At 34.4% G+C, this 25,860-nt stretch overlaps 1 protein-coding gene across 1 annotated transcript; it reads right to left on the bottom strand.

The window, feature by feature from the left end:
* Window positions 1-11,612: 11,612 nt before the first annotated feature.
* LOC18444374 (Amino acid kinase family protein) lies at window positions 11,613-23,727 on the bottom strand. The gene is made up of 8 exons (XM_011628824.3): window positions 23,445-23,727; window positions 20,293-20,437; window positions 18,934-18,987; window positions 18,503-18,594; window positions 14,580-14,806; window positions 13,663-13,839; window positions 12,049-12,271; window positions 11,613-11,894 (listed from the first exon to the last, which is right to left on the bottom strand). The coding sequence occupies exons 1-7, from the start codon at window positions 23,654-23,656 to the stop codon at window positions 12,168-12,170; spliced, it is 1,011 nt and encodes a 336-aa protein (XP_011627126.1). The 5' UTR covers window positions 23,657-23,727; the 3' UTR covers window positions 11,613-11,894; window positions 12,049-12,167.
* Window positions 23,728-25,860: the final 2,133 nt, after the last annotated feature.

The following is a 25,860-nucleotide window of genomic DNA, read 5'->3' as shown; positions in this document are numbered from 1 at the left end:
AAACTAGATATTGAGTTTCTTATCTTGTATATTACAAGATATTAAGTTTCCTATATTGAGTTTCCTATTTTGTGGGATTACTATTGTAGTGAGATTTGTTTCCTAAAGGACTAGAAATGTAACTCTATAAATCTTTGGTAAACTAGAGTAATTCTCATGAATGAGATACTGGTTTACCATTCGTGGACATAGGCACCATTGTTGAATCACGAATATGTCTCGTTGATTTTTCTCTCTGTCGTCACAACTTTTTTTATTGCAAATTCTACATGGTCTCATGCTACTTGGGTATATTTATTAAAATTAAAACAAAAGTTTTTTTCCTATGTTCAAAGAATTTTCCAAACTAAATTCTACTCAATACAATGACAATAGTATAATTATGCGAATTGATAATGACATAGAATATGTGAACAAAGCTTTTTCTGAGCATTTATTGAATCTTGGTATCATATACCAAACATCGTGTGTTAGAACACCTTAGCAGAATGCAGTTGCTGAAAGGAAAAATAGACATCTTTTGGAAGCTACAAGGTCTTTGATATTTTAGATGTACGTTCCAAAAATTTATTGGTCTGAAGTTGTTTTAACTACATGTTATCTGATTAACAGACTTCCATGTAAAATTCTTAATGATAAATCTCCCCATGACATTTTGAAAAATAAAAAAATTGATTTGTCCTATTTGCGAGTATTTGGATGCGTGTCTTATGTTCATGTGGCTGGGCATAACTGGGATAAACTTGATAAATATTTGAGTAGATATATATGTCTTGAATACTTCTCTACTCAAAAGGATACAAATGTTAATATCCCACAACCAAAATAACGTATATTTCTAGAGATGTTCAATTTGTTGAAACAGAGTCCTATTTTCATGATACATTAAATGGTGGTTTGGAAAATAGGACTCAGGGGGAGTATTCAAGAGGTCGTTGTCCCTTGCTTAATATTAATATCAATGATGTGTCCAACAAACCCGGAAGAAATCATAATGATCAAGTTGAACTTGAAGATGTCTCTAAAACTAACCAAACTGGTTTGGAAGAAGAAGACTCCACTGTGGCCATGGCCCCACTTGATCCCCCTTTGCACAGGTCTTCTCGTATCTCTCAACCTTCCTCTAGACTTCAAGATTTTTATACTTACTGTATAATTTCTTATCCTATTCAAAACCATATTTGTTATGAAAATATATCTCTTGACTATTTTTCTTTTTTGAGTTCTATATTTAATAATTCTGAGCCAACTAATTTTAAATCTATTATTTCTCAACCTGTATGGAAGAAGGCTGTGAAAGATGAACTTACCTAAAGGGAAGAAAGTAGTTGGATATATATATGGGTTTATAAAATCAAATATAATAGCGATCGGTCTATTGAGAGACATAAGGCCAAGTTAGTGGCCAAAGGATTTACTCAAACTTATAGAGTCAATTGTAAGGAGACTTTTGCACCAGTTGCAAAGATGAATATTGTTCACGTTGTTTTATCTATCGCAATTAATTGTGGGTGATATTTGCATCAGATGAATGCTAAAAATGATTTCTTACATAGTGACCTTAAAGAAAAAATCTATATGAGTCTTCCTCCCGATCATTCTAAAGAAAATGAGCAGGTCTTGTATGCAAATTAAATAAGGTTTTGTATGGACTTAAACAATCACCTCGTGCATGATATGCTACACTCAGCACAATTTTGACGAGTGTCGAGTTTTTTAGAAGTTCATATGATTCTTCAATGTTCATAAAAAGAGGAACTTCCGGTACAACAGTTGTACTCATTTATGTTGACGATATTATCAAGACATGTAATGATAAAGAAAACATCATGAAGCTTAAAAATCATCTTCACAAGAAATTTGTCATCTAGGATCTTGGTCAACTAAAGTATTTTTTCGGTATTAAAGTAGCACATTAAAAAAATAGACTCTTCATTTCTCAAAGGAAATATGTATTAGATCTATTGAAAGAAACTGGAAAATTGGGACTCAAACCCGTTAACACTCGTGTTGATATTAAATACAAGCTTAATTCAATAAATGGAAAACCTCTTGAAGACGTGGACTGCTTTCAGAGACTTGTGGGCAGATTGATTTGTTTGATTGTGACATGATCAGATATAATGTATGTGGTTAGTCTTCTGAGCCAATTTATGCATGCTCCTAGGCCTGTCATATGGAAGCTATCGGTAGGATTCTCAGATATCTTAAGTCGTCAACCGGCAAAGGTGTTTGGATGAAATCGAATGGTCACACTAATATTAGCAGTTATTCTGATGCTGACTGGCCAAGTAGTCCAATTGACCCGAGGTCCACTACTAGCTATTGTATATTGGTCGGAGAAAACTTAGTTACTTGAAAAAACAAAATATGAAATATAGTTGCTCAATCCAGTGCAAAGACCAAATATAGAGCTATGGTTTCAACTACAAGTAAATTGATGTGGCTAAAATACCCACTTCGAGATATGGGGTTCCCAATAGTCAATCCAACGGAGATGTTATGTGATAATCAAGCAGGTATGCATATAGCCTCCAATCCAACTTTTCATGAAAGAACCAAGCACATAGAAATCAATTGTCACTTTGTGAGAGAAAATGTTCAATAAAAAATTATTCATACTCTTTATGTTCGAAGTGAAGACCGACTTGCAGACATGTTACCAAAGCTATTGCAAAGGCAAAGTTAGATCAAATACTGTCCAAGTTGGGCTTCATTGATATCTACATACCAACTTGAGGGGGAGTGTTGACAGTTATAGAAATTAGATATTGAGTTTTTTATCTTGTATTTTACAAGATATTAAGTTTCCTATATTGAGTTTTTTATTTTGTGGGATTATTATTGTAGTGAGATTTTTTTCCTAAGGGTCAAGCATTGTAGCTCTATAAATCTCTGGTAAACGAGTAATACCTATGATTGAGATACTGGTTTACCATCCGTGGACGTAACCACCATTGTTGAACCACGTATATGTCTTGTTGATTCTCTCTCTCTCTCTCTCTCTCTCTCTCTCTCTCTCTCTCTCTCTCTCTTGTCACTACTTTCTTTATTGTAATTCTACACTTCAACATCATCTTGTTGATCAAGATTATCCATATCCATTGTAGGTAGTGATTCTAAGTCACATATGATCTTAACTAGATCATCATTATCCATTGCAAGTGGGTTTTCTTCATTGAAGTTTTTTAGGAACTAGGCATCTCTACTTTTAATGAGTTTATTATACTTATAATAAAATTTATAACCATTTAATCCTTCAGGGTATCTTATAAAATTACAAACTAAAGTTTTATTTTCTAATTTATCTCTTTGTTGATGTAGAATTAGAACATGTGATATTGATCCCCTTTCCTTTAAGTTGCTCAGATCAAGTCTTCTACCTGTCAACAATTCATAAAGGATAAAATCTATTGCCTTAGTTGGAACTCTATTAAATAATTATATGGTTGTTCTTAATGCTTCTTCTCAAAAGGTCTTGGGTAAACTAGTATAAGCCATAACTAAATCTCTAAGAGGGTTCTATTGCACATTTCAGCTATACTATATTGTTGTATTGTGTAAGATATAATGGTATGTCTTTTAATACCATTTTCTTTGTAATAAGTGTCGAAAGCTTCATATGTGTATTCACCTCTCATATCAGTTCTAAGTACTTTAATGTTCCTACCCAATTAGTTTTTTACTTCTTTTTTTATATATTTTAAAAATTTCCAAGGCTTTTGATGGTGGATTAGATAAACATATCCAAACCTAAAAAAATAGTCAACGAAAGTGGTGAAGTATGACTCCCTCTACGAATTTTAATATTGAGAGGCTCACAAATGTCTGAGTGGATCATATTCAATAACCCACTAATTCTCTCATCTTTATTGAATGGTTTCCTAATCCTTTTTCCTGACAAGTTGAAAATTCCACATTATTAGATTTGAATAAAACTTTTATTTATTAACTTATTTATTTTGTCTTTTCATATGCAGCCAAGCCTATGCTACTAAGTGTTGCATCAACAACCATTGCACAATCAATATAATCAAAATAAATATAAACTTTATTATTATCTTTCTCATTTACATGAAGAATGAACAAATTATGCGGATCAACCAAGTACCCCCAAGCATAAATTTGATCACGCTTTCCAATTGACACTTTTAATGATCGAAAGTGGACTGCAAAGCCCTTACGAATAAGTCAAGGGATAGACATTGTATTTTGCCTCATACTAGACATAATATATATATATATATATATATATATATATATATATATATATATATATATATATATATATATATATACATATAGGGTTTGTCTAGGGTTAACAACCCCTCAAAATACAAAGGTTCAAGTTAGACGGGTTGTGATGGGCGTATTTATCAAAATATTCATTACTTTTTTATTAAAAAATTATTTAAATAGGTAACTTTACCATCAAACAAGGGAAAATTTGAAATTTTCAAAAAAGTACAATGCCAATTTGGAAGTTAGCGTCCCAAAACTTTATTTGTAGGGTGCCCTTGTCGTTTAGTTAAAATTTCAACTTTACCCATTATGACGCTAATTGTCATATTGCAAGCTCCAAAGAAATAAAAGCTTGCACTATGACAATTAGCGCCATAATCTTCCCACCATCCTTTGATGACTACAAGCATGTATTCTAAGACTACACAAATGACTTCACTACACAAATGAGTTCACGCCTATTGCTCTCATTTCCACTACACTTCTGATTATGCGGGGTTTCATTTCTATGGGCAGCAGTTTTAAATGACATGTTTGACTACATATGAAGCATTTTTGCATCTCTTGTTTAATCTTTTGATTGTGGGGCTTGTTTCCTTTATTCTTGAATATATTGTTCCTCTAATTAAAATTTCCTTGAAATTTTTTATTGTTAGGTTTGAGCTTGAGTTGGCTAGATGTAAGAGGGCTTTGAGTGATTATGAGCTTACTCTTTTTATCTTTATTCATGTGTTCTTGCTCTAAGGCTAGTTGCATAGGGAAGTCTAATAAAGTAAGGAATTTGGCATTCAACCTAAGTGTTATGGTTAGCATCCTCTATGAAGGTGGAAGACTAGTTAGAATTGCAAAAACATGCATGCACTTGGTAACTTCATTCCTAACAATGGCGGGGTCCTGAGCCATGACCAAATATTTTGTTTACATGGTCTACCGTATCTTCACCCTCCTTCATTTTAAAGGAGTTGTATTGCTCTAGGAGCAGTTGGAGGTGAGTTTGTGATGTCGTGTCACATTTTGTTTTTAATGCCTCTAACATTTTCTTAGATGTATCATAATTTTCAAATACCCTAATAAGACCATCTTCATTGATGTCTTAGTTATAAGCTTATCTTCTAAAAAAAAATTTAACTTTTTCTTTCTTCTTCAGTTGATATGTCATTAACTACTGGTGGGTCCTCTTTCAGCACATATAGAATTATATTTTGGATGAAGAGATATTCCATTTACCTCTTCCATATGCCAAAGTTGGTCCCATTCAATTTTTTTATTTTTGAAAGTTCAGCCATGACAATTCTACTGGTTATTAAACTTGCTAAGTTATATGTGAGCAGCCTAAATAGTTTCTAGGTTCTATGCAAAATAAGATTGTCAAATAAACTAAGAAACCATGAAAAATACAAATATGCGGTTTATGCCTGCAAAGAGAGTTAGCCACACAGTGCAAACACTTAGCAACAAAATTTTTAGAAAGATGATGGTTTTGATGTTTCCAATAAACTTCACCAAAATTCTCTATATCAAGCCATAATGCACTAGGTTTTAAATAAGGGTGTAATTTGTATAGAGCCGAGGCTCTAAACAATCAAATTAGAATCCACCTTCAAATAGTGTCAAGAAATACAATTTTAATACTGAAAAGTTATGTGATTGCCTTAAATTATATTTTCATCTTTAGTTCTAAAATTTAAAGCTTCAAAAATAGTGTAGATAGAGCATATCTATGAAAACTTGAAAATCTAAAAAATTGACAGTCAAAAAATGTGTTAAATGATGCACTATTTCAAAACTTGAAATTCATTTTTTTCTCTTGTCCATGCATCTTGATGTCGAGATGATCAATTTGATGACATTTGGGCTAGTGAAAGTTTTGAGATAGGTTCAAATTTGATTGTTTAGAGCCTAGGCTCTATATAAACTTTTCCCTTTAAATAATGCAGAACTTTGGCTGCAAAATGTATAAAATTGATCGATATCACATTTAACTTTCATGAGAAAATGTTATGAAATAAAGTTTTCAAGTAAAAAGAATATAAAATTCAGCCGTCCAGGAATAGAATTTTATGCTCATACAATCAATATGCAACATACAAACATGTGTATTACATAGAAGACAAGTCAATGCCTAGTTTATAACAAGGTAATAAATGCATCCATTGCATTCAAATATCAACAACAACAATAAAAAAATTGAGCAAAATAATAATCTTTGTGTCCTCTATTTTTATATATGAACATAATTGATATTGTAAAGCCCTTTGGAAGGACACTGGCGTGAGTGTTTTCACAGAGAGTGAGATCCTAAAGATACCGTAGGTTAAAGGCGAAGTGTACATAAAACGTAATGTGCTCAACGGATGTGAAGAGCATTTATTAATGGAAAAAGTTTATATAAGTTGCAACTTTATAATGTAGAGCTACCGATGCACCTCCAAAATCCATCAGAAAAAGTAGTTTTAATGTTTTTGGTTGATCATATCGACATCGACATGTATGATCATGAAAAATAAGAAAAATTTAAGTCTCAAAAATAGTGCATTTTACAACATATTATCTACACCGTCTATTTTCAAGATTTTTATATGTTTATAGATCTACTTGATTTTAACTATTTTTAAAATTTAAAATTTTATACTTAGATATAAAAATAGATTTTGAAATAATCTTAAGAACATTTTACTTCAAAATTATATATCATGATAAAATTTGAAGGCGCACCTTACCTCTAAAGCTACGGATGCATCTGTATGCTATCTACACCCTTTATTAATTATAGTAGATAATGATTTCATCCACATGAGATGTGACATCACCTATATGGAGTATTAAATGTCATTTGTTTCTTATAAAAATATATATTCTACCCTTAATGATTAAAATATTATTACTAAAAATATATTATATCACAAAATAAGAGTATATAAATAACCAAAAATTGTTGAGTACATATATTTTACAATGTGAACATCATAACATAACCCATAGATAAAAAAATAAGTACTCCACCGTTTCATATTCAAATGAACGGTGGAAATAAGGGTTGTAGCTATTGGGTTTCGCTATGCTAGAATATTAGAGAGAGAAAAGTAAATAAGATTGTGGGAGAGAACCCTTTTTGAAGAGTGAAAATCTCAATAAACTTAGATAAACGGCTCACACATATTGGAAAGAAAGCCTTTTTAGCATGCCCAATGAGAAGAGAGAATTATACCTACTCTCTTGGCCTATCATGCTTACCTTTTAGGGTAGGAAAATCCAAAGAAAAAGAAATGGATGAATGACCAATAAAATACATGTTTTAAATACGACTTTTGCAGCGCTTTGTGGGTTTATTGAGAGAGGTAAAAGTCACAAGGGAATAACTAAGACTGACTTTGTGGCTTTGACACCGCATATTTCAATTGCATGTGGCTTCTATTCCTACTGTCAGCTTCAAGAACAACTAACTAATTCAAAAATGGATAGGGCTTATCATCCCCATTGAATTACTCAAAAAGCAAAAAATACAAACATTAACTTTAAGCAAGAAAACATATTAGTACAAATAAGATAAAAATATTAACGATTAAGCAAAAAACCTTATAGTGAGCATGTTGGATTCTTTTTTTTTTTTAGAATATATTAACCAAAAAATAAGATAAAAAATTAAATAAAGAACATGATCGCTATGATACCAGTGAAAAAAAATTTTTGGAGTGAAGATAAGCACCAAGCTTAGATCTTAGAAGGGGATGTGTTGGGAGGCTGGTAGCAGAGCTCATATTTTGATTCAAGAACCCTTTAGAAAGAGGAGAAATTTTTTGTAAACACAAGATGCTCTATAATTATTGTTGTGTTTTTCCTCTCTCTAATTTCCCATATTTATAGGAAAGAAGATGTGGCCGAACATTAACTATTTTTTAACAGGTCTCTGAGAAATAAACTCCTAGATCTTAAAAATGCTTATTTTCATCTCATATGATCGCTTAAAAAAGCCTTTAGTTAATAATTAGTTATATACATATTATATTTAAAAAAAGTGGTTTAATAAAAGGATAAGCACAAAAATTTATACTGCCATGAGATTCCTCCCATGAAAATGGGGAAGTGTTATGATGCCCATGCCCACACGCACCAGCAACAACCATATGTTCAATGTAAGAATGTTGGATTGCCCCAAAGTTCTAGTTGATTCAATGTTAGAAATACCCGAGAGGGAGATTAAAATTAAGTTTCAGACCAATGTAATATCTCCAAAACATCGAACAATGCAATTAGGGCAGTTAGATATTTCAAACATCGGATTGGCCCCGAAGTGACCTAAAACATAGGTTACAACCCCATTTTTAAAAAAAATAAATGAAAAATTAAAATCAGTCTTATGTTGGTAACATCTGACCAAAAGGCAAGCTTAAAAAACTTAATAAATAAATAAAAACGTGTGGGGGACAGACCTACATGTGATATTTTTCGTATTTTCTCATATGTTTGTGCATGGATGTGACAATCCCTAACACACCGCACATCCTCCTCAAGGCCCAAGAGGGTGAGGGGTATCGTCACGGACCTAACTGGTCTGTGATGTTGCGTAAAGCACCTCACACCTTTCTGGAGGCCCAAGAGGATGAAGGCACTGCCATAGACTTGTTAAATCTATGGCAGTTTCTTCACAATACGTAATGCACCCCACACCCTCCTAGAGCCCTGACGGGTGTTTGAAAGGGGTAAGAGGTACAATGGATTTGCTAGATCCGTGGTGGGGTAGAAAAGTTATATAAAAGAAAAACATGGCAAAACAAGTATGTGTAAAAATTTGAGATTTTGGTGTTCCTATAATATTCTAGACAAAAATGGAGATATATATGATAGTTTCCCGTCGTTTTAAACCCTTTGTTCGGTATTCCCAACCATACATAACTAAGGGTACTCGCATCATTTGGCTTGGAGCACTTAAGTGGGGGCGAAATTATTAAAAGGCCCCAACTTATTTGATGTTCTAATCCTAATCAAGGGCAAATTGAGCATTTTTATCATATTTTTTGAAGAGGTATTCCAGTGAAATGAAACTCAAAAAATAATTATTTTGTATTAATGGAAATGATTAGGCCACCCTAATAATTTTAGTAATGCTTTCTTTTTTATTATATTTATTTATGGAAAAAAGAAAACATGGTCCAGAGTTGAGAAAAATTCGAGCTCTTTGAAGTCACTCACACTCACTCTCTCTCTCTCTCTCTCTCTCTCTCTCTCTCTCATTTAACTCCTTCCAAGAAGTCGGAACCTCTATGTCATTTTAACTCCTTCCAATGAATCGGAGCATCTCACCTTTGGATTAATGGTTAGGGCGTTGTCCACGACACTGCATAGTCGAGGTCCACACCCCATCAAATCAAACAAAAATAAGCTTTAGAGAGAGAGAAAGGGCAGGGGGTTGGGTTGTTGGGGTCAAGTTGGACTTGCGCTTATCGAGTTTTATAAATTGAAAGGGACACAATTCTATGTGCCGTAAATATTATTTAAAAATAAATACGATATATATATATATATATATATATAATGAAGTCATAATTATTATTGACGGCTAGATTTGAAATTGAGCCGTTGATAAAGTCATTTTGAACACAAAATCCAAAATAAAATTTTTCAAATATTGTGTTAAAAAAGATTGTGACCTTGTACTAAAAAAATATTGTGTTTAGGACGTCGCATTGTAAGTTGTCAAGTACTAACCAATTAAACCGGGGCACTTTTTCCAAAGAAATAAATAAGTAGAAATTTGTAGCCCTACTTTTTAATGAAAAAAAATATAAATAAAATCCGCGATTTCATCTTGGCGCTCAATGGTATTACACCCAAAGCACCAGCTCATTTTATGTGCCACCGGGGGTGCCTCTTGTTCTCCTAATAAACATTTTAGGGAGAGAGATGGGTCAGCTTCTATTTAAAATAAAATGGGATGGGGCAGCTTGAATCAATCGAGGTTTTGGTACGTTAAAAAGGACAACTGTTAGGGAAGCGTCGGCCTCTTCATCACTCAACATCATACAATGTATGTTGTAAATATATATAAATATGAGGCAGTTGGGGCTATACATCAAGCCATTATTTTTGGACCACTAGGTACGTATCCATATGTCAATACCCTTTTGCCCTTTTTTAAAAAACATAAGTCCTTTCTTTTCTTTTTCAGCATAGTATTATCACTTTCTTTTACAGAGGAAAAAGGTCGCTCTTGTTTGTCCAGGCCCGTTGACATGAGGGCATGCTCAATTTTTAGATATTTAATCATTTTGAATCCTTGTGAAGGCAAATTTTAGGCACTAGTATTGGGGCTCATGTGATCATCTACAACCTTTTTTTTGATAAAAAATGCATAATATCTTATAGTCTAAGGAAAATATTCTATTATTTTTTATTTTTAACTTTTATATTTCATCAAATCTAAAAAATGAAAATGTTACTTGCAAGCAAAATGATTCCATCTTTTTTATCTTGCGACTCTCTAAACTCTTTTGACCATGTATTATTGACCTCAACAATTCACGAAATGACTTTATCTCTTTCACTCTAAAACCCAATCTCTCTCTCACATCATCATCTCTCTCTCAAAACTCTCTCTCTCTCCTTAAAACTCAAATTACATCTCTCTAAAACTCCATCTCTCTCTCTCACGTATAAAAAGATGTTCTCACGTTCGACCTCAAGCTAAACCCCTTGACCGATAAACTCACCAAGAAGCAAAGAGAGAGATGAAGTTTTAGAGAGAGAGATAGAATTTGAATAGAATGTCATTTTAATATTTATTTGGGTCAAAAATTTTATGGTTAAAGAGTTCGATAGAGTTGTTAGATAAAAAAGATAAACTAATATTTTCAATTCTTGGATCTTATGAGATATGAAAGTTAGAAATATGTAATAAAGAAATATTTTCCCAATAATCTATATAACTTTCTTCCTTTTATTCTTTTTTTCTTTTCTTTTTTTTTGGCAAGGATCTCAACTCCCATCGCTTTACATTTAGATCTACATAGATTGCATGTTGGGCTAAGAATTAACCAAGTTTGGTGAAACTCGAATTTCATATCCTATTCAGATCCCAGTGTAGATTCAATAGGATCTGATAGGTTGGATCTGAATCCAAAATTTGAACCCGATTAAGTTCCAACCCAATTATATATATATATATATATATATATATAATTTTTTTTGTTATATATTATTTTATAGATATAAAATAATTTTTTGGATCCTATCCGATCTAGATCCAGATTTGGATCCAATCGGATCCAAATCTAGATCCAAGTCCTGTATACTTTTCAGATTCAAATCTGGATCCAAATCCAAATAGATCCAAACCCGACCCTGCCCTTAAAAAAAAAAAAAAAAAAATTCACTTTCCTAAAACAAAATAACATCTCGAGATTCAATGGATCTGATATTTACAATATGATTGGTCCGTCCAAAATTTCTACCCTCTGGCAAGTGGAAGGGACATATCAGCTACAGTATAAGCACAAGAAGTTGATGGCAAAAAAGACGTCTATGCCTTTATTACAATGGTCAAGGCTCCAGCTTTCCTCCATAAAACTTAAAACTTCACCTTTTTCTTGTGTCTTGGTGGCGGCGGCGGCGGCGGCGGCAACAGCAGCAAAAGTCCACATTTTGACATATTGAATCTACAAAATTCATGTACAACCAATTAGGCATGACAGCACTTTTTGAGTTTTTTTCATACCCAAATGCCCAAAGGCCTACAAAACTTTGGAACCATGCGTTCCTCATCTCATTTGAGGCCAAAAACATTATAGTTTTTGCATTGTTTGAACTTACCACCGTCATCACCATCAACGTTGCCATAAGCATCATCACATGCATTCCAGTATGCCCATGCATGAGGAGACTTCTGCACAGACAATCATGGTCCCATCCAGTCCAAAAGGAAAGATCATTTAAATGGTAGCTGAATTCCATTCCCCACCGATCAAAGTACCGACCCTCTCACCCATGATAGCTTTCGATATATTACCGGGCTTTGTCAAGTTGAAAACAACCACTGAAACGACCAAATAAATCAATCATGAGATCTCTATCCAAATCTATAAACATACACGTACTCATGCATGTATGCATTCAATTCGCATGAGTAACATTTGAACATGGATTTGTGTCACCATAGCCTTTGTACAGGCTTTCTCAACAAGGACATTTGATGTCCTTAGTAGTTATCCCAGAACACAAGATGAGGAATCTGATCAACCATGTGGCATTCAATGCCAAGGCAACTACCAAATGCCTTTATACTTTATAGGGAATTTCCATCCAATTCTTAGAAATATACATAGAGGGATAATCTAAAATTTACGACCCTTCCAAATATAAAAGTTAATGTTAGAATGAATTGTAAACCATAAAAGTTAATGTTAGAATGAATTGTAAACCAGTGTTCACAAAATTGAACCGGAACGGTTAACTAGACATGGGCCAAAAGCGGTTTAACTGGCCTAACCGGTAAACCGGCCAATTCAACCGTTCTAATCGAGCAAGTCCCGAGTGGCCAAAAAATTGTGGAAAAAAATAAAAAATATGCAAAAAAAAATCTACTAAAATATGAAAAGCATATAAAGAATGATTAAAACAAAACACATTCAAGTGAAGGTCAACCTTAATGAAAAATGGATTTTAAAATTGAGTATTAATGATCAAAACAATTTTTAATATTTACCATAATGTAAAAATTATTATGAAATGTATTACTAATCAAATTCTTTACTTTTGAGATTTTATAGACATTTTTTTGAATTTTTATTTTTAAAATACCGGCCGATCACCAAAACCGCCCGAAACCGGAATTGGCAAGGGGCCGGTTTTTATCTGACCGGACGGTTACTGATTCGATCGAGCGGATTTTCAAACAATGTTGTAAACGATGGATTTACTATGTGGTTTCTTTGGTTAAAACAAGGTTACTTTTTTGTTGCATCTTGCTTATCAAGTTGTTGATCAAGGCTGTGTGCAAATATCTTTGTTATCTCTATAAAGGTAAAGTTAAAATTTTTACTAAAAGACAAAAGTATTCTACAAATAAAATTCCCAAATATTAACTTTCAAAATGCTATTGTACTTTCGTAAAAATTTCAAATTTACCCCTACTTAGTGATTAAGTTGCCCATTAAAATAATTTTAAACAAAAAGTAATTAGTTTTGATAAATACACATCACAGCCCATTCTAACATTAACATTCATATTTTGAGGGGTAATTAACTCTAAGATCAATCCATACATAAAATACTAACAAATGAATACATTTGTCCATGAGTGTAAGGTCATTCGGTGTTCAAACAATTTCGAGCATGATAGGAAACTTCCTCATTCAAGTACATGTATTTTTGTGTTTATATATATATATATATATACTGGAGCATGTGCATTTATTGTAAACATACCGGGTATGTTGTTTTCTTGACAAAGGGTGATTGCAGTCATATCCATGACGGAAAGATCCTTAGATGTTACATCGTGATAGCTCAGAGTGTCAAGGAGGCGAGCATTTGGATTTCGTCTTGGGTCATCATCGTAGACACCATCAACATTAGTTGCCTTCAAAACAACCTCTGCATTTACTGCACCGCAACCCCAGTGGATCAGTGACATGCATAATCCCACAAAATTCCTCTCAATAGGCAAGCAGATCTTTGGAAAAAGATACCAAGGTTTAAAACCTCTCTTTGACTGAGACAAATAAAGAAAATATCTCACAACCCAAAACAAAAAAGTAAACTATGACGGTATGCTCATAGTCCATTGGGTCACCACCATCTAATGGGATAGACATTGATGAAGAGAAAGTGGGACCACATACTAATATTATGTGAACCCATGGGGGGTCCCCTGTTCATTACTGACTCTTGGTCACTCGCCATCATTTCAGAAAAAGTACAGGGATTAAAAACCATCTTTAAACAAGGCAAATATAAAGGAAACATCCGAAACCAAGACAAATAAGGGAAGGTAAACCATAATCCAAAGGAATATAGTGGTATTCTCACAGTTTATTTGGTAACCACCATCCAATGAAATAATGGATGATAATGAGGACAAAGTGGAACCTATAAGAAAATGGCATGAACCCAAAGGAGGTTCCAATTCCCATCACTATTATCTAACAGTGCTAACCCAATGGACTAAAAAGCCATGTTAGCAAGCATGCTGATAAAAAGTTGCAAGCATGCTGATAAATAAAAGACAGATGAGCTCCATGACGGTTAGCAAGCATGCTTGCAGTCATATCCATGCTTGCAACTGTTATGACTATAGACCTATGTCACAATTTTCTACAAATAAAAGACAGATGAGCTCTAACTTTCAGCACAACGAAGGGCAGCAGCTGTATCAGTTGTGAAGAAGGGATTTCCAATCCCTGCAGCAAAGATAACTACTCTTCCTTTCTCTAAATGTCTGATTGCTCTTCTCCTTATGTATGGCTCTGCAACTTCAGACATGCGAAATGCAGTTTGGACACGCGTTGGGATACCGATACTCTCCATGGTTGCTTGCAAGAAAATTGCATTCATAACAGTGGCAAGCATGCTGATAAAAAGCCACGTTTCACATAGATTCACTAATTGAAGTAAAAATAATGTATGCAAATGATAAATCATATTCTCTAGCTATTATTCAAATTTCAAAGACTAGCGAGCAATTAAGGAAAGGATTTCTTAATAAATACAAGCAAGCATCTCTACCGAATTATTTATTAAAAAAAAACGTCTACCACATAAAAAACCATTAGCACTGGCCATGTTCAGCGTATAAGACTTTGAGGAAAGCATCATAAGAAGGCTTCTATTACTTGTCTCTAGATAACCTCCTAGACCAATTACGACATCTGTAGATTTATTTTCTAAATTAAGTATAATGCACAATGTGTACGAGTATAATGTATGCAGCTTTTGGCTTTTAGTTTCTCGAATGTGAAGTTACATGAAGGGAAGTCTGGGACTCCAGCCGGGAATCAGGAAACAAAACAAGAGGAAGAACATCTTAGGCAAAGGGGGACATAATCAAATGAAAGCTGCAGAAAATGAATTATCGTGTCATACTTATACATTGAAGTTCACATGCACATGAACAGCTACTTCTAATCCTAGATTTAGTGGGAACAGATATAAAGAATAAACAGAAAAAAAGAAAAAGACACATCAAACATGCATGCTATTGCAAATAATAAAATACTAAGAGCACCTGGTCAACCAGAATTCCTTTTTTCATTAGTGCACCCAATAAGGTTTTGACTATATCCACAATCTCAGAATATATTGCTGATTTCAAATAACTTAATTTAGTATCTAAAGGAAAAGGAAATTTACAATGAGAATAATTCACAAATGCAGAAACTTAAAAGTGAAGAAATTTACAATGAGAATAATTCACAAGTACTAATTACGTATCAAACAGAAACTTAAAAGTGAAGAAATAATTAGAAAAAATTACTTCCACTTCGGTAAAAGAGATACATTAAGATTGATATATTGAAAATTGCCTAAAAGACAAAGGCATTACCAGATCAAACACAGAAAGCAGACAATTATAGAATTCTGTAACTAGTAGCATCCAAACATTCCACTGATGGTCTGTAATTTTCAACTAGCAGTTAACAATTGTAATGTAATATAATATCTACACATTAGGTTGTCATATGAATAGAAATATGTCACATTAACCAAGGGGAAGGTCTCAGTTTTGGGGGTTACAATTATAAGCAGGCCCTTAGGGAGGTGCACCTGCATTACAAGTTAGGCAGGCAGAAGATTGGTGTCATAGACATCTAATGCATCTATGAGACACACACGCATACCAAAGAGAATCCATTTAATCTCAACCTCCTCCATTTAAACCCATAGATTGCTGGATTTGTGTTACTCTACACAGTTCTTAACACAAAAAACAAATTGAAATAAACATAATCACAAACTGCTATAAGACACAACAAGAAGTCATCCACATATTTCAAATTGCTTATTATTTGTTCAATTTAATGCATATAATATAGAACCCCAGGATATTACATCTTTATAAACGAAAATGCATTCATAAGCTAAAGGATTGCAGAATATCACTTTTAAGCATAGACTGCTTTGTCATATCATTATACTGTGTATCTTCATAAACATAAAATGATCCAACTTTTTTTTTTTTAAACATGTTTCGGAGTGTTAGACATAGAAATTCTATCAGACAAGCCTGTCAACAAGCCCGTTACAATATGCTAGAAAGATTTTGACACCCTCATGCTCAGTGTTTGCGTAAGACACGCATGTCTTGGTCCCAACACGAGTCTCAGTTTTAAGACACACATGTCCCAGTTTAAGACACATAAGTAAATCATCTGACGTGTCTCAGTTGTGAGACGTGTGGCTCAGTTAGGCAGGTGTAAAACACACCTATATTAAGTTTTACTTGTACATTTTCAAAATAATAGTAGCATATATACCAGATTATGCTTTTATCCATATTGCTACTACTTATTTATAATAAGTTATTAATAATATATATGTGATAACAAATCTAAAGTAATAAGTATTTAAAAATGAAAAGAAGTTAGCATCAGAGTGTCAACCTATAAGACATGCATATCTTAGTTCGTGACACGTGTCAATAATCGACACACGTCTTATTTTAATAATGTGTCCTGTGTTGAAACTTGAAATGAAATCACTGTACAGTATGGAATGTGCGGTCCTGACGGTGCCAGACATGCCTACTTTTAAAAGATCGTGTCTGACACCTTGTATCCATGTTGAAACTTGACAACTGTGTTAGCCTCCTTGTAAACTTTGAATGGACAGCTTACGTGAAACATTTCAGTAACTTTACCTTTTAAATTGAAGAAAAGGGAAAACTAGGTTTTTTCGCTCGTAAGTGAGCTAGAGATAACGGCCAGGTGGGGCAAAGAGTTACGACTTACACATTTAAGCTTGACCAAATTTCCCTTTCACTATTTCAAGAGTAGCAGGGCAATGGAAATATCCCAAGCAATTGCTCTGTCCAAACTGGCCCTTGGGACATAACATTATATCACTATATGATTGAAATGTAATGCTTGAATAAATATTTCAACATCTTATCAGGGCATCATGGATATTACCAATCACAAATGAACAACATTATATGATAATAAACAGTGTTCTACAACTTGGGTAGGGCCCCAAGACCCGGCCCTAGCCTGAGCCGAGTTACTCCGAAAAGTTCAAGTGGACTCTCCAGGGCAAGGTCACACTTCAAAACAGACACACACACAAATAAAAATAAAAATAAAAAAAGGCATGAAATTAAAAATGAGAAGGGGGTGTAAGTTTGATGAGAAGGGGGTGTAAGTTTGACCATGTACCTGTAAGAGGAGAGGGCTCAGAGCACATGGCCTCCCTCTCACCACGTTTCTGAAGACTCCCCCCTCTCTATCTATGGGATCTCTCTCTCTCTCTCTCTCTCTCTCTCTCTCTCTCTATTAACTCTCTCTACATCCACGGTTCTCCCACAGAAGCCCCCTTCCTCTCTCTCTCACTCCCTCTCTATAGACCACCAGCGGATGCCCCGTGCCCCCCAAAAAAACCTTCCCCTTTCACTGCTTCTCATATTCCCCAACCGCTGTATTCCCTTTCTAAACTCTTCAACAGCTTTCTCTCTTTCTCTCTCCAAGATCTTGGTATTAGTGTCGAGTAGCTCAGGCTTTTATTTGCGAAAAAAGAAGGAAGATGCAAGAAATGAAGAGGAAGATAGGAATATGTAAGAGGAGAGAAAGAGAGAGAGATTTTATGGGTCACCACTCTTCTCACCAAAATTTCAGGACCCCTCTCCCTCTCTCTAACTCTTTCTTCTCTAGATTTTGGCTAGGAAATATGATATTAAGAAAATTTCTGATTTTTTTAGATTTGTTTTAACATTTTGCAATATTTTTTGAGGGAGTTTTTGGGTGGGGAGTGGGGACAAGTTGGGGACCGAACTCACCTCGCCATAGGGTGAGGCCGAGTTACTCGTCTGAGTCCCAATACACTATTATTATAACAACTTAACAACTGAAACATTTATTACTACCAAGTTTAGAGCGACAACCATCCAGTTTTTTTATACTAATGCACTAACTATTTAATTAGAGAAAGATGGAACTTGAAAATCTTTTAGACATCAACACTCATGACTAACTAATAGAATGGTAAACTCCATTCAGGCAGCAGAAACAATCTGTAGTCAACAGGAATGCATCAGATATCATATAGCAAACCATACCCAATGTAATCAGCAGATGAACGGTCAAGACCGCTGCATCCTGCCCAAGATGATCCACGAAAGAAATTTCCTCCACCAACCACAATAGCAACCTGAAAGAGCTTGCAATTGTAACACCATTTAACCAAACTCAAGGAATTGCATGTCAAAAAAAAGAGTAAGATTTTTCCTGAAGGGGAAACGTACTATAATACAAAGGACCATAGAAAATCGTACTACAATGGGTCATCACACGTTCATTGACAACAGAGAGAAAAAGAGAGGTACTCACTGCTAGGGTTCTAGTTGGTACCACACTCTCCACCAAACTCCATCGTCTAAATTGCAGATTGATGACCCCAGAGACTATGGTTTTCCATAGTCCTTAAGACAATGATATACTTTCCGTCCCTAGAATATATGAAATCAGGGAAGAAGAACAAACAATATACCTCAATTCCAAGCCGAGTAACAGAAGCAACCTCCCTTGCAATGGACATCGTAATCTGTAATTAACGGCAAAGCAGAGTATAGTTTCAAGTAGCTTTATCCTCGCAAGATACCCAAAGAAGAAAAATAGTATAAAATCTGAATTCCTATGAGAATATCCCACACAAATCGAATAGATATCAAATGCATGCGAAGAGAATAGAAGTTAATTTATCAACAGTTCCATAGATATTAACCTATGTTACCCAGACACTCCAAAATTGTCCAAGATTTGTGGAGTTGAATGATAAGATACTCCAAGCCATAGTGGCACTTGTATGATTAGTGTCATGCATGTATGCCATTATAGAAAAGTTAAGACACTCTGGAATGTCCGATAAAGCCATCTACCGCCAAAGTTTGTAACTCTTACATAATGATATATTCAACTCAAAAAATTAAAATAAATTTGACAAAAAAATACATTTTCAAATACATAGAAGTGAACAAAAAGAACGTCAAGTTATAGTACACTATTTGATAAAACTTGTTTCATTTTCTTTGAAGATAAGTATCTGTCTCTCTCTATGTGGGTTAGGCAGGCATCTCACTACATAAACAAGTACAAACCGCTTCACTCTGGGGCTTTTTCTCTGCTGTTGCAACGACTGTCTTCCTTTCTCACTCCACCAATCAAAGAAACAATCCCTAAGTCAATCCTTTTAAATTTTTTCTTCTTGAGAATTAGAAACCTCTCTCTCTCTCTGTGCTTAAATGGGGCCATCTCTCTCTCTAAACCAATAGCAAATGAGTCATCTATTTCAAATCAACAGTAAAGGAGCAGATGGGCGGTTTCACTCTCTAAAACCTAGCCAAAAAAAAGGGGAAAATGTGCCACCTCTCCATATATTTCTCTCTCTAAAACGAACAAAAAATTAGGTAGTGGGCTTCCTGATCTTGCAGGTAAGAGATTGTAGGAAGGGGGAGAGTGATTTGGGATGTTTGGCAGTTTACATAGGTAGCAATGAGTTCGATTATGATGGAGGAATACAAATCCAACAAAAAAAAAATGTTGGTAAAACTACCTTTCTTGTCTAAACCTTCAATAGTGAAGGTTAATTACATTTTTCTTTTCCCTGGTTGAAGGATAAGGGGGACCACCACATAAGGTGAATATTAATAAATAACCTCATACATTTATTATTTAAGTCATGTCTTGTGCCTTGACATGCATCGGATTCCAACAGCCGTGCCCATGGCTAAGGTAACATAGATAATAACATGACTAAATAAGAATCACAAAGCTGTGTCTAACTCCATTATGAAGGCAACATAATAGAGTAAACTATGGCTACATATTATTAGAAGTGTTTCATTCCCACCTTTGGGTCAATATTTTGTTCATGGTTTCCACAAAGCGCCTCCCCACTCACTTTCAGCAATACCCTTTGCCATTTGAATGATCGTTTTGGAATGGCAATTTCTCGAGACACCAAATCGAAGGCTGTGGTAGTCGATGTTTGGGGCCTGTATAATGAAGAGAAGTAAATATAGAGAGGTTTCAAACTTTGAAAATATCATAGTGTTGACAGATGAATCCTGTGGAGTGATTAATCAACATTTTCAAGTAGGTAGTGATGCTGCATAACTATTTGCATAGCGATGATGTAGACCAATTAGAAAAAAATGGCAAAGATAAAGCAATTATCCTGTTTATTACAAACTAGGAGTTTTTTTTTTTAATTAGTTTATTACAAACTAGGAGTTGCCATTGAAAAATCAAGATAAGGTTTTTCTCCTTCAGTCCATCAAGGTGTATGCCTTTTTTTGTAATTATAAAGGAATGTCTTTTTGAATTCTTTGAAACCACTGAAGCCTAGTGGAGGGGCAATCGTTAGTGATGTGTCCCATAAGAACACCAAATCAAGTTTCCATTCCTTTTTTCTTTTTTTCTTTGTTTTTTTTTATTGTTCACCTCAACGGAAGTGAATGAAATGCCAACACCACTGTTTCTAGACCTAGATCAACCAGGACATAAGCAGAAACATGTCCACCCAATTAGAAAACAACCCTACAAAGAATAGCCTCAAAGGACCAAAACCCAACCAAAGGGACTATAATAGTATGTTATCTGCTTTTATCGACTATAATAGCAAGAAAAGAAATAGCAATAAGCCTATTCACACTTTCACAACTTCCTGAGAAACAAAAAGTGCAAAGAATTGAAACAGACACTAAACTTCCCATAGGAACATAGCTTAAATGCATTGCGTGAGCTGAAAGAGCCCCAATTTATTTTTATTTTTTATTTTTTAAACTTGATGACCTCGTTTTACCATGCCTTCCATGTTTGAAAACCATGATAACTCGAAACAATTTATTAAAAAAAGTATATTTTCTATGGATATTTTATTTGAGTAACATACTTTCGCGGACTCCTTATATGACTGTGAATAGTCCTACTTTCATATGAGAAATCATTAACATTGCACATCGATGTGAATAAATGAATTAACAGCATGTTGGCTGATGAGGAGGTAACCATTTGACATTAAGAACAAAAGTCTACTTGTTTAAGAAATATAGGAGTTGCAATCAAAAGAAGAACTACTTGAGTTGCTGCCAAAAGCCTCAAAAAAAGAAAGCATTCCTTGAATTGGGCAGTGGTGAATGTTCAAAGAACCAGTTGCATGCCCACTAGCAAGCACATAATTGTTTAGAGGCCATCAGCACAGAAAATCTGAAACATAGCAATCCCTTCACGAGACCAACCATAGCAATTTCCACAGATGCATACAATTTATTGTGAATAGTGTGAATTGTGACATTATTCATATGATAAATCATTAGTTAAGTGCACATATGAATTAATGAATCAAATGCATGATGGCAGATGAGCAGATAACAATTTGAAATTAAGGACAAAAGTCTTTCTGTGCAAGAATTATTTGAAACTATCCAAAGGAAATGAATGTTCAATAACCAGTTGCATGTCCACTAGAATCAAGAGAACTGTTCAGAGGCAGCAAACATTAAAAAGATTTTTAAAAAACAAAAAAGGTGTCAAACATAACAATCCCTTCACAAGACCAACTATGGGAACTTAACAGATCCTTACCAGCATTTTGGAAATCAATTCGGGCCAAGTAATCACCACTGGCCTGAGCCAAGTTTCAAGCCCTATATCATCTATGCTTGAAAAAATCAGAAAAAAAAAAAATAGAAACATTACTGAAAAATAAAAAATATTGAGATTAATATAAACGATGACTTTTTCTCTCGAAAAAAAAGATATTTATTGTCACCAAAAAATCGCAGGGTATACTGTTTTTCTCAAGAAACTACAAAATTTCAAGCCAAGAATATCATTATACAGCCATTAATCAAACAAATCGTCATAGGTTATTAAAGAGGGTTGAATCATGATCAGATGGAACCAATTTTCAACAGATTTGGGGAAAACGAAAGGAGGGAGAAATAGATAGAATGGCAGATTGATTAGGGTCTGTTCTGAAAATTTGTTTTCTCATAAGAATTGAGATTTTTCGGGCCAGATATCTTGATCTCTACCATTCTATCCTACAAATAAGTATAGGGATCTTGTAGGACAAATCTCAACAGATTTCAATCGATTTGAATGGAATATGAAGAGCAGTCCCTGTTTAGGTAGATTGGTTCAAAATACAGGTCTCTTTTTCACCAAAAATCGATGAATAAATTCCCATAAGCTTTGATCCAAATTCATCAAATCTAGATTGATTTGCATCCAGAAAATGAATAATATAGGCCAATAAGTGAAAATTTGATCAATATTTATCAAAAAACATTTATTAAAATCACCAACAATGCACCTTACTGTGTACACCACATTCAGGCTTAACTCGCCTCGCTCATAGCACCAGGCCCATGCCCATTTCTATTCTTAAAATACTAGTAGTTCAAACATATTGCTGCTCCTTTGGAAAGACAAGATAAACCCCATAACATTTTCACCACATCAAGAATACACATAACTATCAATACACTCTCCTTCAAGATCACTAACAAACCAAGTTTCCCTGAGAGTTTAATAAGTCTATCAAATCACTCCCCATATCATTTGAACAAAAATTCTTCAGCATTTCTCATTTGATAATAATGGGCCATTCTCCACAAGCATATGAAAAGAAAAGAAGAAACGACACCCAAATCCAAAATTTCATATATCTCGCTTACATTAATATGGTGGATATATGCGCATATATTACTGTGCTCAACCAATACCAAAAGGAAAATGGAAAGAAAAAATGTACAAAAATGAAGCAAGTAAAAGAGAGAGGAAAAAAATAAAAACAAAATGCCACAGCTTCCATGTGGGTCTCTAGGAATACCAAAAACTCTCTCTCTCTCTCTCTCTCTCTCTCTCTCTCTCTAAAACACAGAAACCAAAAAATTAAAGACAGAAACCCAAGAATTCTCTCTCTCTCTCTCAGAAAAACACAGAAACCGAAGAATAAAGACAGAAACCCAATAATCTTAATGGGTATGGCTATACCTTGCATTGGCATCCATAAAAGAACCAGATTCATTAGAAGAAGAGTTGAAAACAATCCCTTTAGGACTGGTTCTCGAACCAAACATGACTGCAGAAGAAGACGAAGGAGAAGAAGAAAAAAAGAGAGAATTTCCAGGGGAATGCGCAGGCCTCAAGCCATGGCCAAAGCTTCTTAATTGGGGTTGCACGAATGAAGTAGAAGAAACCGCCATTAGATAGGCTCAGCACCAATCACAAAGAAAATCCACGTCCCATATTATAGAGTGCGGGAGGTCCCGAGTTCAATTTTCGAATTCCGCTTCTAGTATTTTAATGTTGAATTAAATTAACTAAATTGAGAATGGGGGTTGAGGTTGTTGGTGGGGTGGCACAGCACCAATGTTGAATTAAATGAACTAATTGTGAGAAATGTGTGGGGTTTGAGTGTTGTTGTGTGTGGGGTTTGAGGGTTGTTGGTGGTAGCACCAAAAATGTGCAAATGCCTCAGTTAAGGTCTCTAGGCTTCCCAATGGCCCCTCAGTTAAGGTCTCTAGGCTTCCAATGGCCCCTTCAGTTTTTAAGGGCTTAAATTCTTAGGCATTCAAAAATCACTAACAATTTAGACTTCCATTCATTCTTATCCACTAACAATTTAGCATTCAAAAATCGCTAATAATTTAGACTTCCATGGCATTCAAAAATCACTAACAATTTAGACTTCCATTCATTCTTACCACTAACAATTTCGCATTCAAAAATCACTAGTAATTTAGATTTCCATTCATTCTTACTACTAACAATTTAAAAAAAAACACATTAAAAAACCACTAACAATTTAAAAAACTAGTAAGGGCTCATCATCCCCATTGAAATACCCAAAAACGAATTCAAAAATCACTAACAATTTAGAAAACTAGTAGGGGCTTGTCATCCCCATTGAATTACCCAAAAAAGAAAACTAATAGGGGCTCGTCTTCCCCATTGAATTACCCAAAAAAGAAAGAACGATTTATTTGATCCTTGAAAAGGATAAGAGAACTTGAAATCAAAATTGATATTCAATAAATCCTAAAAAAAGATAAGAGAATTTGAAATCAAAATTAATATTCAAAAGTTCTATAGCTGACTTCATGTAAATGATATTTTTTGTGGACTGAGCAACGTTGAGAAAGTATCTCTAAATACAAGAATATAGCTGATCACAAAAAGGTAAAACTAGTAGCAACTAATTTTTTGGCCATCCTTGTGCACAGTGGGATGATTTATACAAAGGTTGTTTTTGACAAGGCAAGGAGAAAATTAATACATGAGAGAAGAAGAAGAGGAAGCTATGTCGAAAGTTCTAACCAGTGAACTATGCCGAACCTTGTATCAAAGGCGTCGAATCGGAAGAAATGGGAGAAATCCGTGACTACAATGAGGAGCTTTATAGTTTGACATTTAGGGCAAATGTACAAGAGTTTAAAGATCAAAATATCAATCGTTACTTAAATGAGCTAAATCAAGACATCTAGAATGAATTACTTTCGAAGACATTTATTAGATGTATGATGCCTACATTTTGGCCCTCAAGGAAGAGGAAATTATCAATCTAGGCCTTGGGAGGAAAAGTTCAGTTATAAGAGGCTCTAATTTAACATCAGGCAATAAGTTTTAACTTCAGAAGGCCACCTATAGGGTGTGGGAACCAAGTCTCTTAACATTTCCAAACCTTAACTTAGTTAGCAATGGTGGTGGGAAAGGGGTAGTAAAAGTTAAAACACCCCACAAATATACTCAAATTGTATATTTTAGGGGGATAGAACATATAATCACATGGTGTCAAAGTTAATTTGGCTAACAGAAATTTATAGAGTAGAAGTTGATGAAGAGCATGCCTATGAGAGAGAGGGTGATATTTGGATGGGCTAGTTCTATGAAGCGATTGATCATCTCAGAGGTTGCAAAGATGAATTGTTAGGAGTAGGTGAAACCTTAGTCATCCAACAAACTATGCTATCAACTCCAAGACCATTTTGATGAGGAGAAATGATTGTGACACAATATTTTTGTAACCACTAGCGCACTAAGTAGTAACTAACGCACAATACTAATTGATGGTGGGAGTAGTATAAATATTGTATCTATGGAGATGGTGGAAAAACTTAAATTGAAGGAGCACAATTATCCATGACCGCATCAAATTTAATGGCTCAAGAAGCGTGATGAGGTACCAATTCTTACTTAATGCTTAGTCTTTTTTTATATGGTTGCTAATTATAAAAATGAGATATAATGTGATGTTGCAAACCATAGATGCATGTGACATCTTACTTGGTATACCATAGCTTCATGATCAGGATATGATACATAAGACCAAACTAAAAACTTACTCCTTTATCGAGGACAACATTAACATCACACGCCATCTTATGAAGCAACTTCCTACACCTAAATC

This window comes from Amborella trichopoda, chromosome 11 (assembly GCF_054954075.1).
Source record: "Amborella trichopoda isolate Santa Cruz 75 chromosome 11, AtrichopodaSantaCruz75HAP2 v2.0, whole genome shotgun sequence".
NCBI lineage: Eukaryota > Viridiplantae > Streptophyta > Magnoliopsida > Amborellales > Amborellaceae > Amborella > Amborella trichopoda.
Note: the sequence above shows the minus strand (reverse complement) of the source record. Positions and strands in the feature narration are given on the sequence as shown.

Bases quoted from the DNA above. Each gene is read 5' to 3' on its own strand.
- LOC18444374 (XM_011628824.3), bottom strand. From the start codon at position 23,656: ATGGCGGTTTCTTCTACTTCATTCGTGCAACCCCAATTAAGAAGCTTT. The intron at 18,988-20,292 runs GTGGGAATGAAA...CGTTAATTACAG, and splicing joins AACAAAATATTGACCCAAAG to ATTACGATGTCCATTGCAAG. The intron at 18,595-18,933 runs GTATATTGTTTG...AAGCTCTTTCAG, and splicing joins TTACTCGGCTTGGAATTGAG to GTTGCTATTGTGGTTGGTGG.